We start from the raw sequence: 18,164 nt of genomic DNA, 5'->3' as shown, positions 1-18,164 counted from the left end.
CTCCCTTTTCTTTTCTCACCCTGCATGACAGATGTGTCTCCCTTCCCCCACTACCTCCCTCTCCAGCACCCCCATTTTTCCTCACTGGTCCTTTATTTCATCCTACGCGCTTTGGTGGGGAGGAAATGTGCCTGCCACATGATGATATCTTGATTTTCCCAAAAAGTTTCCAATTTCCTGTGAGTTCTGACTCACAGACATTAACAAAAAGGCGCACAATCAACCACGTCTCCAAAACTTATTCAATATGGCATAAGGCATTGTGGTCTCTGAGTAATTGTCCCTGATTTTTAACCAGCTGTAAATGTTTGGGGCAACTAGAAAAGGTCTTTTGTCATTTCTAGTCCAGATGTGTGCTTTCTTCCGGATATGCGACTTCAGCTGTTCTCTCTGATTTAGTGAAGCATTGTGTGTTGCGGATGATGTATTTCAGTCATTGTAAGTAGTTTTTAGGCAAAGAGAGTGGAATTAATACTCTCAAGTCAGCCATACTTTGCAGAATATTGGATCTTTTCAAACGACTAGGTTTAATTTTCTCACAGCAGATTCTTCAGAATAAAGTCAAGAAACATTGCTACAAATTTTTGCTTGATTGATATGGGTTATAAAAGTGAGAGTTCACCCAAAAGTGACAATTCTGTCATTATTTACTCACCCTTATGTTGTTCCAAAACTCATAAGACTTTCATTCAACTTCGGACCACAAATGAAGATCTTTTTAATGAAACCTGAGAGATTTCTGTCCCTCCATTGACAGCTACGCAACTACCACTTTGACGCTTCAAAAAGTTCATAAAGACATCGTAAAACTAATCCATATGAATTGAACGGTTTAGACCACATTTTTAGAAGAGACTCGATCGCTTTATATGATGAACAGATTTAATTTAGGCTTTTATTCACATATAAACATTGATCAGCGAACATAAACCGAACCTGCTTGACGCGCGAAAATGAACCTTATTGGTTCTTGCGGAAGCTCAAACGTGATGTGTAACATGAGAATGAACCTCATTGGTTCATGTATCGATCATGTATCTTCAGAAGATGCGCAAATTCATATGGATTTCTTTTATCAGCTCTTTCTGAAGTGCCAAAATTTTGGGCGAAGTTTTTCTTTCAGGTTTTTTTGAGATATCTTCATCTGTGTTTTGAAGATTAATAAATGTCTAATGGGCTTGGAATGACATGAAAGTAAGCAAATGATGAAAGAATTTTCATTTTGGGGTAAACTAAACCTTTAAATGGCAAATAATACAACTCAATGATGGAAAATATGTATACAGATTCTGGTTTACACAATATTTGAAATATGAACATTTTGAAAATGACTAACAAACCAAGCTGTATCAGATGATACTGATTTTCTCAAATTGAAAAATTGACCTCCAGACCTCATCAGCATTTCATATTCCTGAACATCAGAAATCAAGGTTCGGTGATTGTTTCAATGCTTGTGGAGATGAGAAAAGCATTTTTACTTTTGCAAAAAAACATCATAAATGAGTACATTCCAGGATGCAGGTTTTTATAAAATGACAGAAGTGTTTCTTTTGGCCGTCTGTGACAGGCAGCTGGCTTGACTTGTAGATTTACCACCCCATTGTTCTGTACGTCCATAACAAAAACACACTGTTTCCTGTTCTGTTCTACCCATGCTTAGTATTCAGGGTGGAATATTGTTTGTAACGTAAGAGGGGAGAGGAAGGGCCACAGATAATGTGCTGTGGAAGGTTAGAGGTCCTTATCTGAGTCTGTAAGAAAAAGCGCAAACGCAGTGTGAGAACATATGTGTGTAGTCGGGATTGTGTGAGGCAGTAAAGTGTGTCTGAGGTCATGAGGTGTGAGTGCTTCTTTTGAAATGCATCACACACTACACTCCCCACCGTGGGAGAGCTCTGAGTGTCCTGTGACCCAATGCGTCATCTGGAAATCAAGCCAAATGGTATGTGCTTCCTAAGTGGTCGCCAGGGACAACGTTCGGACAGTCTTGTTTCTGATTTGTTTTTGATTTTTGCCCTGAAGTTGGTTGAATATCAGTCAAACTTGGTACACTGTAAAAAAAATATTTTCATGACTTATCACAACCTTGTTTCTTTTGTCAAATCAACTTAGGTGATTAATGTGGTTCAGATAATATAATATTTTGAGTTTCTTCAAAGTCCCTTTAAGACAAGTCATTTCACTCGGCGGCCATCTTTGAAACGCCTCTCGGGCATCCTGGGCATCATGCCCTATCTCTTTGAATGGGGAAACATCAAATTGTCCAAAACTGTTCGCCAACCGTACGATTACATTTCATATTTGAAATCACCAATGAAATCTGACAACAGCTGTCTTATAAATGTTTTATCCAAACGCTCGAATCATGACAAAAAACTGTATTTTTTAGGCTGGATGTAAGTTACAACCATGTAACTTACTTTTTAAACATTTCTTTTTTACAGTGTAGGTAAGTTATTGATGCATACGACGGCACATCTCAATAAGTCATAAATTATACAAATCATGTTTCAAAATCAAAAGAAAAAACCCAACATGTTGCATAAAATAATGCGAATAATATCAGTGAAATTATCAAAAATAGATCTATCTCAGTTTTTCTCAATTCGTGGGTCACCATTGGACAATCTTGTTTCTGATTTTTGCTTGAATATCAGTAAAACTTGGTAGGTATTGATGCATATGAGGGCAGATCTCAGTAAGTCATAAATTATACAAATCACATTTTACCCCAAAATCAAAAGAAAAAAGATGTTGCATCATAAATGTGAATAATATAAGTGAAATTATTGAAAATATCTCTATCTCAGTGTTTCTCAACTGGTGGGTCAGTCAAAGAAACAACAACAAAACGTAATTCTATGTTTTTCTGATGCGAGACTTTTATTTTAAAAGACGTGCATGAAAGTTTTATTCTGGATTATAACCCAGAACCTTGCTGACATGCTTAAAAGATCTACCAGCAGACCATTAAGTCAGATGAGCATTTTATGTGATTCTATGTATTTATTCACTGACATGAAATTCACCCTTTGCCGGGAGTTTGATTGACAGATGATCTGACCAATCATGACGCCAAGATTGTCCGTCAAACAAACCATACAGGAGAGTTAATAAATTAACGTCAGTGGACATGAACTTAAAAAATGGTAGGAGATGATTGGTTCATGTGCCGCTTGAACTGAAACGCAGCGATCTGTCATGACACATTAATGAGCGACAAAAGGTACAACAAATTCCAAAATTTGAAAGCTGAGATTTAATTTGTTTCATACCAAAATTAACCTGTACTGTCTTTTCTGTTGATGTGTTGTCAGTCCTCTTTGCTCTGTGATGTTTTTCATTCTGTGAGAACATGATGTGTGGTGTGAGAGCGCCATGTGTGTTGCCAATTGCTTTCAGTTGGAAGTGGCTAAAACCGGTCTTTATATGACGCTAGATATTGTCATACTGGCGAGTCCACTTACCTATTTTAATATTAAAGTAGATCAGTGGGCGAGTCATGGAATCTAGATAAGGTTTGTCCAAGAAGTTGCTAAATTAGGCTTTTGAAAAAAATCTTAAAAGGGGCAGGGAAGTCGCTAAATCTAGCAACAAAATCGCTAAATTGGCACTGCTTGTCCAACAAAGCAACAGTAACTAAAAGGGGGCGGGTCTATGCAAAAGGTCAATTTCGTGACTAACAATATATTGTATTATAGTAGATGTAAGTTACGTTAAACATTAATTTATGTTGATAAATTAACCCCCCACTTCTGTCCCGCCCACTTTTTAAAACAAAGTTATGCAACGCCACTGGTTGTCCTGATACTCTATCTGCGGTCAGATGAGATGTGGCATTATTCTAACATTATTTTCGTAACTTGTTATGAAAAAAATTCTCAGAAAAAGCGAATTTTCCGGTCCTGTCAGCTGTAGAGCGCTCTCTCTTCAATGGCACGCGCAAATGTGGCGATGCACGCTGTTTATCACATCATTAAAAATAAAGCTCAAAAGAAATTACAAGCATGCAGCGTCTTAGTTACGTTGTCGATTGGTCATGAATTAACCCAAAAGTACCAATAAACTACGTAAATGGTGTTAGCTGGGAAGGATTTGCAGTTAATGATTATTTAGTAATGATTTTCTAACAGTTCAGATATTGAGTCGAGATTTGTTTTGAGTAAGAGGCCACTTTTTTTTATTTGAACAATAGAAAACATTTTGTGAACTTTTCATTCATTCATTCATTCAAGCAAAAAAGGAAAGAGAGCGAGAGAGAGCAGCACAAGCGACTATGGCGAATCATTTCGTTCAACCTTGTCAGCCATCTGGAATGTGAAATTTCCTCAACACACTATTGGCTAGAACCAACAAACAAGTTTAACAAATGCAAGATTTTAAAAAATAAGCAAATCCATTATATCCAACATGTCGCTTCTTTGCTGCAGTAAACCCCTGAAGTATTTTAACAAAATGGCTTGAACATTCAATGATGAAACGTAATGGACGAGCAATGTTCAGATTCATAGAAAACATAACTTGGAGCATAATTTCAATGCTCTGCTATTGTATTTACATCACCAAGTCAACAAAGAATCTTTCTGTATGTTGATCTTTAGTTTTGTTTGTTTGCTGTTTGAATAAATGTTTGAAAAGTTATAAGCAAATGGGGATAAAAGAACCACATGCGTTTTGGACCACACCGGCTCACACATCAACAGCATAAGGGCCACAAATGTCTGAACTGATATGTAATATGCATCCATCAGGCCAGCTTTGGGATGCAGACATCCTAAATCACATCGGATGGACTCGACAGACATCGAAAAACTGCAAAGTACAGGAATCAAGGCCTCTTCTCGTGCATTAAAAAGTTCGATTTTCAAGATCTGGGAGTTGAGAAACATAAAAACAATCAAAAAGCAATAAATAAAAAAAACAGTCTTGTATTTTCCTAAGTATTCTTCACATGAGATGTTTATTCAGCATGATTTTGCAGCTCATGATTTGTTCTGCGCTTTGAAAAGTCATCAGTTTCCCATGTCAAGGTATAAACAGAAGAGCGAATTCCCATGTGCACCAGCATCTAATCCAGAATCAGACCTCAAGACCAACAACAAATGAGTTCTTCTGAACTAGACGGCACTTCAGCCCTTCTAGCATCCAGCCAACAGGGCTAAATAATGGCAATGGCACCAAAACACTGACGTCCATCATCAAAAACAACGCCGGTCGGCTCTCCAGCGTCCGTAGCTTTTCCATGCTCTGTCAAACCTTGTAGTAAATGTTTGCAGGATTTTGTGGTGGCATTTCTTGGACGATGTAGACTGGGTGTCCGTAGTCACCACTAACCTTCTCGTAGTGCGGACAGTACATGCTTCCCGAGGTCCGGAGTGGAAAGATGATGTCACTGGGCTCGGAGCCATTATTGTTGCTACCGCCACTGGCGGCACTTCCGCGTTTGGGCAGCGTGTTTAACGGCAGCTGGGCGGAGCACTGCGCCGAGTGTTTCTGATGACGCCGATGCAGCAGTGCTACAAGAGCGATGATGATGATGATGAAGATGACTCCACCAGATGCAACACCAGCGAACAGGGCTACTTCAGATCCAGCGGATCCTACAGACTCGCCGCTCTTCCCACCGGCCTCACCATTCTGTGTGGAGTCTGGAGAACGAGAATGAGTTTATGATCAGATGTAGTTTATTCTTAAACAAAATGATAGCCAAAGTGAAGTATCCAGATCATTTAACATCATAAGTTAGGACGTGCAAGTCCACACTAAATTGGCAGTGCTTCATTTATTTTATTTTTACATAAATCAGCACCTGATACATACACAAAAAGTGTAATTATTTTACATCCAAAAGGTTTTACTTAGTCTTTTGTCATTTTTTGAATATCCGTAATCCATTGTCATACAAAAAAAGGGCTGAAAATGGTCAGACACCCTCCAAATTTACTCTTTGTTGTTTAAAATTGAAGAAACATTTGACATCTGAGATGTATTAACATTTGGCATACTGTGTATCTGGGTCAAACCAAAATCAAAAGAAAGATTTAATTTTAGGACTAATTTTTTTAAAGACTTTTTGCATTGTGTCATTAATCCTCATTATTTATATTACATTTATTTGTATTTTATTTAGTGCTGTCAATTGATTAAAACAATTTACTAATTAATCGCACATTTTTCTGTTAATAATTTCTAAACATTAAATATTTTAATACATTTTTATATTGTAATAATTTCACATTTAATCTCCAAATTAATGTAGAAACGACATAAAGACAGTAGCCTATATTTCACAAATGTTTAATGGCATATTTTTATGAAAGAAGCCATTGCCGATACCAATACTGCTACTGATGTCTCTATGAAATTTCAATTTTAACCATTAAATATAACCATTTAGCATTACATTTGTTTGAAAGCTATACATTTTAACATTTATTAGGTTTTAAAATATATAACAACTTTTAATTTAAGAGAACTTAAAACAATTTTCACATAAAAACATTATAATAAATCTCACATTTACCTATGCTCATATATCAGGGCTTGATTTTTTCTATTGGCCCAGTCAGACCAATTCTGATATTACTTGCCCTGTCAAAATGCACAAAAAAATGATTGTTTTCATTGTTTTTGATCCATATAACCTTATAAACAGCGCTTTAAGATTGTTAGGTAGGTCTAACAGGTAGAATAAAGGTTGAATAAAGTTTTAAACACTTCACAGTCTTCACTGCATAAATAATAAATTAAATATAGAATAATCCTTATTAAAGCTACAAAAGTTATTCAGTCAAGAGCAGTGAGTGATTTTCTCTTTGTCTTTTGTTCTTTTATCAACATTAACGACAGACAGCAGCAGTTTATTAGGCTGCTGTCACTTTAAGACCTGACACACATGACGCGGATCTGCTAAACATTTTCTCTTTACGTCAATTTAAGACATCATTTAACTGTGCTTGCGAGCATACTCAACAAAACGAGCATTTTGGCATAATTTTGTGTGTTTTTGTCCATTCAAGCGCTATCTGAAGCGGCTTTCTTTTGGCATGAGTCGTGTGTGTCTGTCACACAGACGGGAGATTCACAGACAGCGCTCCAGTACAGATTTTACTTTTTTGTGTTTTATCACACTTGAATGAATGACAACGTGATCATATAATGTAACGCTAGCCAAAGGATGACGGGAAAAACAGATGCTGCGGTAAATATTTTTAACGCGTTAAACTGAAAAAATTAATTGCATGAGTTAACACGTTCATTTTGACAGCCCTAATTTTACTATATATTAAGTATAACATTTAATTATTTTATTATGTATATTTTTTCTTTTGATTTTGGGGTGAAATATGAATTGCATAATTTATGATTTAGTGATATTTCCCCTCGTATACATCAATAACACCTACCAGTTTTGCTGACAACATCGTTCTCTTTGCTGAAGGTGCTTTGGTCCTTATTGTCAGGGTATTTCGGAGGATATCTTGTGGGATGATTTTTTGCTGAGAATGAATCTGTAGGACCTAAAAACAAAATAGAAAATTAAATATTTATAGCCAGCAACTAAAATCACTAGTGGAGCCAAAGCAGTACGAAATGTTCATCGAACTGAAAAACTGATCTGAACATAATATCGGACCACCCTTACATCTTTTTGGCTTCCAGGCATTATGCCCCAGGTTTTGAGAGAGAATTTAATGAATTGGCGTAAAGCTGCAAGCATCTCCCCACAAGCCCAAAGAAGGGACAGCTGGCATAGCCATAGGAAACAAGCTCACATGACATTTCAATTACACGCTGAGGCACACTAGCATGGACACCCACTACAAGACCGGTGACATGAAAGACTGTTCTGGAAGCAGTGATCTTCATCGTTGCAGGTGCAGGTATGGAGAGAAAGATTGCGGGTGGTACTCACTCTGTCCAACTCTCAGAACCAGCTTCATGGATTTGGTCTTACAAACACCGCCATCATGGTTGTCCAAACCTTCAAACGTGCTGTTGGATGTGGCTGAAAGAGAGGAGGAAAATATGAATTAGCCATTGTTATAATTTTATTCAAAACAAAACCCGTCAAGAACATGGATAATATTTGGATGAGACATTTTTGCATTAAGCACATTCAATTGTAATTATAATGCATCAATAATAATAATATATTCAGTATTAGAGCTGTATGATTAATCGTTAAAAGATCTCAATCTAGATTCAAACACCCACACAATCTTATTAAACTGAGCCAAAGAGAGCCGTTGTCATATATAGGTATATCTTATTATATCATTATCTCTGTATTACATTAATTAAAATTATCACAAAAGTATTGGGATAAAAGTTTAAATTTCAGATATAAACACTGATGTCTACGGTAGCGATCAAAATAGAGCAAATCACCTTTTGAAAGTAATGCGAAACTTCAAATAAAGATTGTATCATTACATCGATACACCAGTAGGTGGCGACAAGTGATTTTTAAAAAATTGACTTGTCATTGAATCATTCATTCAAAAGATCCGTTCAAAAATGCTGATTCATCCAGTAATGAAGCAAGTGAAGTCTTTAAGAGTGAGACATTGAATCGTTAAATTCAATTCACATTTATTTGTATAGCGCTTTTCACGATATATATCGTTTCAAAGCAGCTTTACAGAGAATGCATGTCAACATTACAATTTAAAGAATGCAGTTAGCAAATAATGTAATAATTTAGGCAATTAATTTACAATGACTGTTAGCATTCAAGAGATTCATTCTAAAACACTGATTCATCCACTAATGAAACAAGAGAGCGATTCAAAAGCATAAGGAGTCGTATACTCTCCAATCACTCTCGCGGTACTTTGATGTTATATGACGACCGCAGCGCAGTGCCGATGCATCTCGAATAAGCCTTTTATGAGTGAGTCATTGAATCATTCGTTCAAGAGATTTGTTAAAAAACGCTGATTCATCCAGTAATGAAGTCTTTATGAGTGAGTCATTGAATCATTCGTTCAAGAGATTTGTTAAAAAACGCTGATTCATCCAGTAATGAAGTCTTTATGAGTGAGTCATTGAATCATTCGTTCAAGAGATTTGTTAAAAAACGCTGATTCATCCAGTAATTAAGTCTTTATGAGTGAGTCATTGAATCATTCATTCAAACAGATAAAAAATAAATAAATAAATAAATAAAGTTAAACATTTTAAATAGACTGCTGCAATTAATATTTTGTCAGAACCTATAGTAAATTACATGTTATTTTGTCTATTCAGAATCGGATGAGAATCGTGATCTCTATTTGACAAAAAAAAAAAAAAAAAAAAACATGATTCTCAATCGTGCAGCTCTATTTGGTGTGTAATTATATTTGTATTTACACATTAGTTTCTGTGTTGATGTTGAGATACAGTAATAAAATGTTTTATTATTGCTGATTATAATATGGATCTACTAAGAATCAACATTAAGAATAATGAGAATAACAAAAAAGTGAGACATCTGCATGAATTACAGTGATGACAATATGGGTGTTAAAATAGTAACATTTTGTTTAAATTTTCTAATGGAATAGAAATTCTAGGATTCTTTTTTCCCCCTTTTTTGTGAAAGTCACCCATTCAACATTTATTAGCTTACATTTCTGATGCTGAATATTTAAAAGCCCATCATCCATCTTAAAAACTCTTCCACGCCACCAAATGATTCTTTCCCCTCGAGGCCCATTTCTCTTACAGTCTTCTGGATGAATTTGGCCATATAAGGTTTAGTGGCACTAAGTGAGCTAGTTTATGACCGGGTCAACTTTCCACATGTGTACTCTCGCAGGTGCTTTAAAACCTTTAAAGTGTTCCTTGCGGACATTTGAGTCACATGTTCATCAGTCAATGTGTACATGCATGCAGAAGGTGAAGGTTTAGCTTGCCGCACACAAAGAGAAAAATCACAGTTTTGCAGCACGGCAAAGCTTCTTAAAAGCTTGCATTTGTTTGCTGCTGGTAAATCCTTACGAAAAGCATTAAGAGGGGCGCGCACGCACTCACGTGCACGCTAATTTAGACAACCCTCATGCTGTGAGTAATAAACCCAATGTAATCAAACAGGTTTGAACTTTACAGAAACTAAGCATATTACCAAAGCCTTTTCACATCATTATCACAGAATATCAAGGATTTGCTTTGCCCGTCAATCCTCGGCTAGTGGAGTGGCTTGGTCGAACGATTTAAACGCTATTGTGCCTGGGCACCCATGCTGGGTCCTCTGATAGCAGAGCTAAAGAATTCCATTGGGCCGTAATCTCTCTTTCACTGCGAGGATTAAGACCAATCCCACATGAACAAATGGACTTCCCCTCCAAACTGCTTAGGGCACAGAAAGAACTGAGTGACCAGCAAGTGAAAGGGCAAGAGAGTGGGGAGGGTGGGCAGAGAAAGCAAACGAGAGGGAAAAAACAGAGGGGGAAGAGAGAGAGCGAGCGAGCGAGCTTTTACCCAACATGTCCCAGTTCCCTACAACCATTCCCACATTCATCTGCAGCGGCCGCTCTAGATGTGACCCGACTCTTCGGCTTGAATGAAGCCCGCTCATTTCCTAACCACAACAAGCACATTCAGAGCCTCGGGCCAGCGCAGCTCAAGCCAGCGACGGAGTAACAAAGTGGAGGTGGAAAACTGAAGTTGTGCGCACACAATAAAACAAGTGTGTCCAAGCAGATGTTATGAGGGTTTTTTTAGCTTTTAGCAAACATTAAGAAATCCAACTATCATAGAGATCATATTTTAACCACATATCCGCAGTGAACCATATGCTGTCTGACTGTATGTCTAGAGGAAATGCTAATTATTTGTTGTAAGTTGCACTGATTGCGCAAATATTCAGTGGTTGCGCCAAATTTCTTACATTTTTATTGGCTGATACATTGATATACAACATATAAATGCAATTTAACCTATTTTTAAGTCTCCAGTTAAATCTACACTGTAAATATGTATGACATAGAAATTCATAATGTAGACAGCTTGTTTCAGTCATATAAAATATTATTTAAGCCTTATGAGCACATGTCCTTGTTTACCAATTACTTCCACATGTAGTAAATTTACATTTCTTAACTTACTGTACCAAAAGTCAATTAATTAAATGAAATATTCATTATTATGAAACCTTAAAGTCTCTCCAGAAACTAAAATTGATAGGAAACTAATATCTAGTACCAAATATAAACTGCAGAACAATTATTTAATGTTTTCAAAGATCTTATGTTCACCAAAGCTGCAGTTATTTGAGCAAAAATACGGTAAAATAGTACTATTGTTAAATATTATTATAGCCTACAATTTTTCTATTTTCAAATATTTAAAATGTAATTTATTCCTGTGATGCTTCAGCATCATCAGTGTCACATGATCCTTAAGAAAGAATTCTAATACACTGATTTAAAAAACATTTCTTCTTATTATTATTGATGTTAATGTATAAATGTATAAATTTTTTCAGGATTCTTCGATGACTAGAAAGTTCAGAAGAACAGCATTTATTTAAAACACAAATCTTTTGTAACATTATAAATGTCTTTACTGTCATTTTTGATTAATTTAATGCATCCTTGCTGAATAAAACTATTATTTTCTTTAAAAAAGGTTAGTGCATGTCAAGACTTTCCAAAATGCCTTTAAAAAAGTTTTTAAAAAAATGTTCTCTTCGACTCTTTTTGTCAACTCTCACACACATCACAGTTACATGCACATGTTCTGACATTTGCGCACACGCACACACACACACACACACACACACACACTCAGACACAGAGGTAAGTCTCTTTAGAATCATTTAGGTCAGATATCCGTGTCCCTCGGGCTGCAGGCCAAGCTGCCTTAAAAAATCACATCAAACCGATCCGTCTCATACTGGCAAGGGCTTGAGGGATTTAGAGCGTGTAAATCTTAAAATCACATAAACGGCCATTAAGGAATGTGCCATCTGAAAAGGGGCTGAGATCAACACGCTAAACTGAACGATAACCCCTTTCCGAAGTGGTTGAATGATACTAATAACATCCATCAACAAGACTTGCTTCACAGAGAACATCTCAGACTTGAGACATTTTCCTCTCCACAGGGAAAAATAGGCCTGGGGAAAAACTAAAATAAGCAAGCTAAACAATATAATGATTAATGAACATAAATATCTTTATCTTTGTGGTGAATACACTTGCCAACGGATTTAACACATTTCCATTAACTCTAAACTTGATTTGTTCATTGTTTTTGGAGGGTTACACTAGTCAGTCGCCTTCCCAGACGAAAAGACGGAAAAGATATCTTGGGAGACAATGCCGGAGGCTGAAATTCCCACGGGTGGGATCAGTTCTACATTTGGCTCCTTCTACACAGTCTCCCAGCTGGCAACAGAGGTGAAAACCGATCATGAATCAGCACCTGAGGTGAATTCTTGAGTAAGCATTGGAAATAAACTTACAGATGATGTGATAGTCCTTCCCTTTGAAGAACTCCAGGCCCCACAGGTTGGGGCTGAACTCTTGAAATTTGAAGGTGAACTTCACGTCCTGGTCCGGCTTGTCACAGTTGAGCAGTAACATGTCGCCTTTAGTAACACTACAGGTCTCCAATTGTTCTTTGGGAACAAGATAGACCCGGAAGTATTCAATGTTCATCTGCTCAGTGGAGCCTGGCTTGATTCTTGGACACACAATGTCCATTTTGTCTCCGATCTGAGGGTATAGTACTACACCTCTTCCTGGAACAAACCTGTAGGGAACAAGGGGATGTTAATTATCTTATAGAGTTACAGAAATAGGGGGAAAAAGCTTAATGATTAGCATGCTTAGTAATGAATTATTAATCAATTAAGCATGAGAACTTTGAAGTTAATGTAAAATATATCATGTTTGGATGTCTAATAAATTTATCCTCAAAGCAAAAGCATCTGTATCTGGTGGTTTCTTTGGGTAATTCAATTAAAGGGTTAGTTCACCCAAAAATGAAAATTCTGTCATTAATTACTCACCCTCATGTTGTTCGTTCATCATTTTTTTCATCTCCGGAACACAAATTTAGATATTTTTAATTCAATCTGAGTGATTTCTGTCCCTCCATTGACAGCTACACAACTACCACTTTGATGCTTCAAAAAGTTCATAAAGAGATCATAAAACTAATCCATATGAATTGAGCGGTTTAGTCCAAATTTTCTAATATGAACAGACTGAATTTAGGCTTTTATTCACATATAAACAATGATCGGCAAACATAAACAGAAGCTCAACCGAACCTGCTTGATGCATGAGAACAAACCTAATTGGTTCTTGCGGAAGCTCAAACGCGATGCATAACATGAGAATGAACCTCATTGGTTCTCGTACGTCAAGCGAACATGCTTGAGCTTCCGTTTACCACAGCTGATGATGTTGATGAGTGTTTATATGTGAATAAAAGCCTAAATTACATCTGTTCATCATATAAAGTGATCGAATTTGGACTAAATCACTCAATTCATATGGATTAGTTTCACGATCTCTTTATGAACTTTTTGAAGCGTCAAAGTAGTAGTTGCGTAGCTGTCAATGGACGTACAGTGATCTCTCAGATTTAATTAAAAACATCTTCATTTGTGTTCTGAAGATGAACGAAGGTCTTACAGGTTTGGAACGACATGAGGGAGAGTAAATAATGACAGAATTTTCATTTTTGGGTGAACTAACTCTTTAACCAAAGGGTCACTGGCTTCAATAGTGTATTTTAAGTATCAATTCTACTAGATTGGGATAGTTCAAGTATTCCAAAACAACATTGGACCCCACTGACTTTCACTGTATGGCATACAAAAGAGACATTTTTCTAAATATCTTTGGTTAAATTACACAAATTTGTCTGCCTCCTCCATTTATTGTTAAACAAGCAACTGACTGAAATGGATTGAGACAAGCAATTTCCTTTGGCTAATTTTCAGACTTCTTTCTTGAAGCAGAATGCAAATGAATCTAAAGCATTTGGGACCTTGGCTTACTTACACTTTTTTTTTTTTTTTTGACTAATGTCTGCAACTTTGTAGTCTTCCTTATTTTTTCCCCTCCTTTACATACTTCTCTATTCTGTAATGCATTTGCACAATTAACAATCGCTCACTCCTGACCGCTCACTGGAAGTCCTTTCTCTGCCCTCAGTGTTTATTACAACCCTACTACAGCTCCTATTACAATGTTCACTTGTTGTAAAAGCGTTTCTTTCAATTATTTGCAGATTCTCAGATTAACTTGGTTTCTCATTAAACACGCAATTTCTATTGCAAACAGACTTGGGTGTATCCCTTTATATTTTAAATCTACCATAACAAAGTTAGACATGCTCTCACTCTCACTTCCCCTAAAAACACCATAAGGCAGAATAAAAGAGTCCCTTCCATCCTCATAAAGTCATTAAGAAAGGGACCCTCGAGGTTCTGCTGGGGGTCCTGAGAAGACAGGAAGCTTTAGTGCCCCTCCTCCGCCCCCTGCCGTACCAACTTCTGTGTGGAGAACAAACCAGGACGGGGGTGAACAGTGCCTTCATCCCAGCGCACCTTTTGTCTCCAAAGCTCTGTGACAAAGATGACCCACAGAGCTACTGGAACTCATGAAAACCGATTACAACCCGCGGCAAAGCTCTGCCGCACCACAGCTTAGCATCTTAAAAGAACGTTATCCTGCATCTAAACAAAACTGATCTATTTGAATACAGGTTCACCACTGTGAAGAAACAGCCACGAAGCTCCCAAGGCAACTAGATTCACTTGAGCGATCAGATGGTGGAATAAAAATGCATAAAAACTAATGTAAATTCTAAGTGCATGTTTGGTGAAATGTTTTCAGGTAAGTTGACCAATTGGCAAGACCTCCCAATGGCAGGAAGAGAGTATATAGACTACTTTGGCAGCTGAGAAAACACCTCAGAAAGTGGTAGCTACTCTAGTTAAATGCATTTCCATGTCTTTTAACAAACTGAGACTATTTGTCCTGACGCACAATGGCGTGCTGAGGAACAGATGCACAATTATCATAAGACTTTGGAGACATGCTTCACAGTGCTCAAGCAACAGATCTCTCCGTGGCAATCAGCGAGAGGCTGTAATCCACTCTTCATTTTAACATTTCTCAGCTTATAATCAGTCCTAAATTTAGACTGTGGCTCAGCACTCTTGCACGATATTAACCATGATGTAAGGTCTCCACAAGTTTGATTGCTCTCAGCTTTTCCTCAGCAAATACCAGGGTACAATCTCACCATATCATTTATGCAAAACATTGCATTTACCTACAATTTTTGATAGGGCGCGCATAGGCCAACTGCTTAAATGACACTTAAATTAACACTTACAAATAGTAACATCTACAAAGCTGTAAAGGATAGCCCAACAAGTTTATACAGTGATTTCCATTCAGCCTGATTCTGCAAATGAAAGTACTTGCATCTCAATGTTACTGCCAATAAAGCATCATTGTAACTAATACCCTGCAGTCTGGAAAGGTGGGTGGTCCTCCAACAAAATGCCATGGATTACGAATATGTTTAGTGGGCTGTCTTGTGTTTAAATGACTATGACATGGTAATAAAAATCAATGGAGAAATCAACAAATTACAACTGTGTAATCACAGATACACTTTTAAAATGAAAGGTTCTTCACTACACCTTCAAGTACCCTTTTTAGCTGAATATTTTGCATTAACTTTGGAGATTAATTATGTTACATTATAGGTTCTTTCCTACCAATCAGCATATTGATTATTTAAAGTTCCAGTACATATTTTAGTCTTTGAATTATATGGGGAAATGTGTTCAACTGGTAACTATTCATTGAGTACTAGAACTTATTTCTGTCATATTCTTGTTGTACTACTTGTTTATTAATAGACATAAGCATGTATTCCATTTTCTACTATTAACACTTTTAATCTTGCTATTATGGCGAATAACTAGCATGAAAACACTACTGCAACTAGAAAGATAACAATTGTAACTAGTCGGACTAGACACTATTGTCAGAAATGGTAGTTACTCTGAAACCCAGAACCCCATATAATTCGAAGTCAAATCAATTTGCAATTTGCAATTTGTTAGGCTACTAGTTATAATGGAATCGCGTTATGTGTCACTATTGATACAGTAAAGTACTAGTATCAAATGGAGAATTACAAGTGGTTGATTTAATAGATAGCAGTCACGTTGGCATTTATACCCACTATATAGAATTGTAAGCTATATTCACAATTAGGTTACGTACAAATATTAATAATAATAATCACGCGTAACAAAATAGATTTAGTTTGTGTAGAAGAATAAATGTTAAAGCTGCTTGCCATGCAGCCTTTATTTATAAGTGTACTTACTTGGTGTTCGAAGTATTCCAATATATTGATTCTAAAACTGTTGATCGAGCCAGTCTTACTCGACAAGCAACCACGAAAAGACCAAATATATAACTCCACATAGTTATATCCATTGCGATGTAAAAAGAGTTCACCAGTCCAAATCTGATTATAACAAGTGGGAGATCCACAGGCACTAATGCGAGAAGAATCCGATGTTGTTGGGCGCTCTCTTCTGATGAAAACGGGTTTTATTTGGAAACGACAATTTATTTGATAAGACCTCCAAAAATAACAGCTCCTTCGCAACTAGCACTCTATAGAACAAATTTAACAAAATAGCCGGACAGCGGTTGATAATCCATGCAATCGGGTTCTTTAGACATTAAAATGTCTTAATATGCATCCTTTGAGAAGCAGTGTCTACACTTCTTATGAATGTAGAGAAAACAGTAAAGTACTGCAGGTTCCGTGGAATATCAGCATAGCTCTAAAATTCGGATGTTACTGAGCTCAAATCTAAAGGCAGCATCAGTGCTTCTCCTGTTCTTCGTCTTTGCATTCAACTCTGCCAGTCTTGGAGTGGCCTCAAGACGTGCTTAGAGACTTCTTAGGACAACCCAATGTTGCCGTTAGACCCCGCCCACGTCACTCTCGATTGGATGACGCGAAATGAGTGACACCTAGTCGAATTGAAGGAGACTAAACAGAAGTCTGGAAACTGTAGCCTACTGCTATATTAATCATTAGGCTGAGGTGCAAAACGGCAACCAAATGATCGAAATACAACTGTTTTCAGCCGGGAGGCCGCGACCCACTAGAGGGCCTCAGTGAACTTCATTTAAAAAATATATAGGCTACGTTAAATTAAAAATAATTTAACAATTCGTCCTATCAATGACTGTTAGCAGACTGAGGCACATCTTTATCCTTAGAGATATTCGAGCATGTTATGTTGACTTTAAAGCCATAAGATAACTGAGCATTAAGGTAAGTTTTATGGGGAAAAATACGTATTTTCATGAATAGGATAGAGTGGGTGAAAACGCCCCCTTGGGGTAAAACGACCCCCTACTGTTACTGATACATTTTTGTTGCAAATATGGACTACATAGACAAGAGTGATGTAGAAGTATTTACAGTGAAGCTTACACTGGTGATATACCTGTAAGAAAACGGTTTCATTGTAAAATATCTAATTTTCAGCAGTAAGAAAAAAAGTGTTTTAAAGCTATAGTTTGGTAGAACACCATGAGATTATTAAAGCCTGTAGATAGGGAGTAAGTGTTATTTATGAAAAATCTAACTATATTTTCTGAATGACCTTTTTTTCCCAAACAGTCTGTGAGGTAAAACGCCCCCTTCCCACTAAAATAATTACTGTAGTTATTCTGGTCTGAACATCAAATCCTTTGTTTTTCAACCAAATGTAATCGAACTAGTTGGCTCAATAGAAATATTTGGACTTTATATTTAAAAATTACCTCAAGTTAGCACCAGGCAGCAAGTTAACTAGCCAGTTAGCATCAGCTAACAATATTTTTCAAATTTATTTTTTTGTTAAAAATCTAATAACATGAAAACCCTGGACATTTTTTGAACTTGGTTTATAATTAATGTAACTGTCACTAAAACTATGATAGCTATTCTGGCTTGTTTCACGGAAAGAAAGAAAAATGACAGTCCTTAAGGGGGGGGGGGGGGGCGTGTATCTGTGTATATTTTATATATATATATATATATATATATATATATATATATATATATATATATATACATATATATATATATATATACATATATATATATATATATATATATAT

General features: G+C 36.6%; 1 protein-coding gene across 1 annotated transcript; it reads right to left on the bottom strand.

Moving 5' to 3' along the window:
* Nucleotides 1-2,334: 2,334 nt before the first annotated feature.
* efnb2b (ephrin-B2b) lies at nt 2,335-17,083 on the bottom strand. The gene is made up of 5 exons (XM_048197968.1): nt 16,363-17,083; nt 12,458-12,747; nt 7,919-8,011; nt 7,410-7,523; nt 2,335-5,651 (listed from the first exon to the last, which is right to left on the bottom strand). Exons 1-5 carry the CDS (start codon nt 16,473-16,475, stop codon nt 5,254-5,256), a joined length of 1,008 nt encoding a protein of 335 aa, XP_048053925.1. The 5' UTR covers nt 16,476-17,083; the 3' UTR covers nt 2,335-5,253.
* Nucleotides 17,084-18,164: the final 1,081 nt, after the last annotated feature.

Source organism: Megalobrama amblycephala, linkage group LG7 (genome assembly GCF_018812025.1).
Source record: "Megalobrama amblycephala isolate DHTTF-2021 linkage group LG7, ASM1881202v1, whole genome shotgun sequence".
NCBI lineage: Eukaryota > Metazoa > Chordata > Actinopteri > Cypriniformes > Xenocyprididae > Megalobrama > Megalobrama amblycephala.
This window is presented reverse-complemented; position numbering and strand designations above follow the sequence as displayed.

Coding starts and splice junctions, on each gene's coding strand:
- efnb2b (XM_048197968.1), bottom strand. CDS start 16,475: ATGGATATAACTATGTGGAGTTATATATTTGGTCTTTTCGTGGTTGCT. Junction 12,748..16,362: donor TGGAATACTTCGAACACCAA/GTAAGTACACTT, acceptor TGTTCCCTACAG/GTTTGTTCCAGGAAGAGGTG. Junction 8,012..12,457: donor GAAGGACTATCACATCATCT/GTAAGTTTATTT, acceptor CCTCTCTTTCAG/CCACATCCAACAGCACGTTT.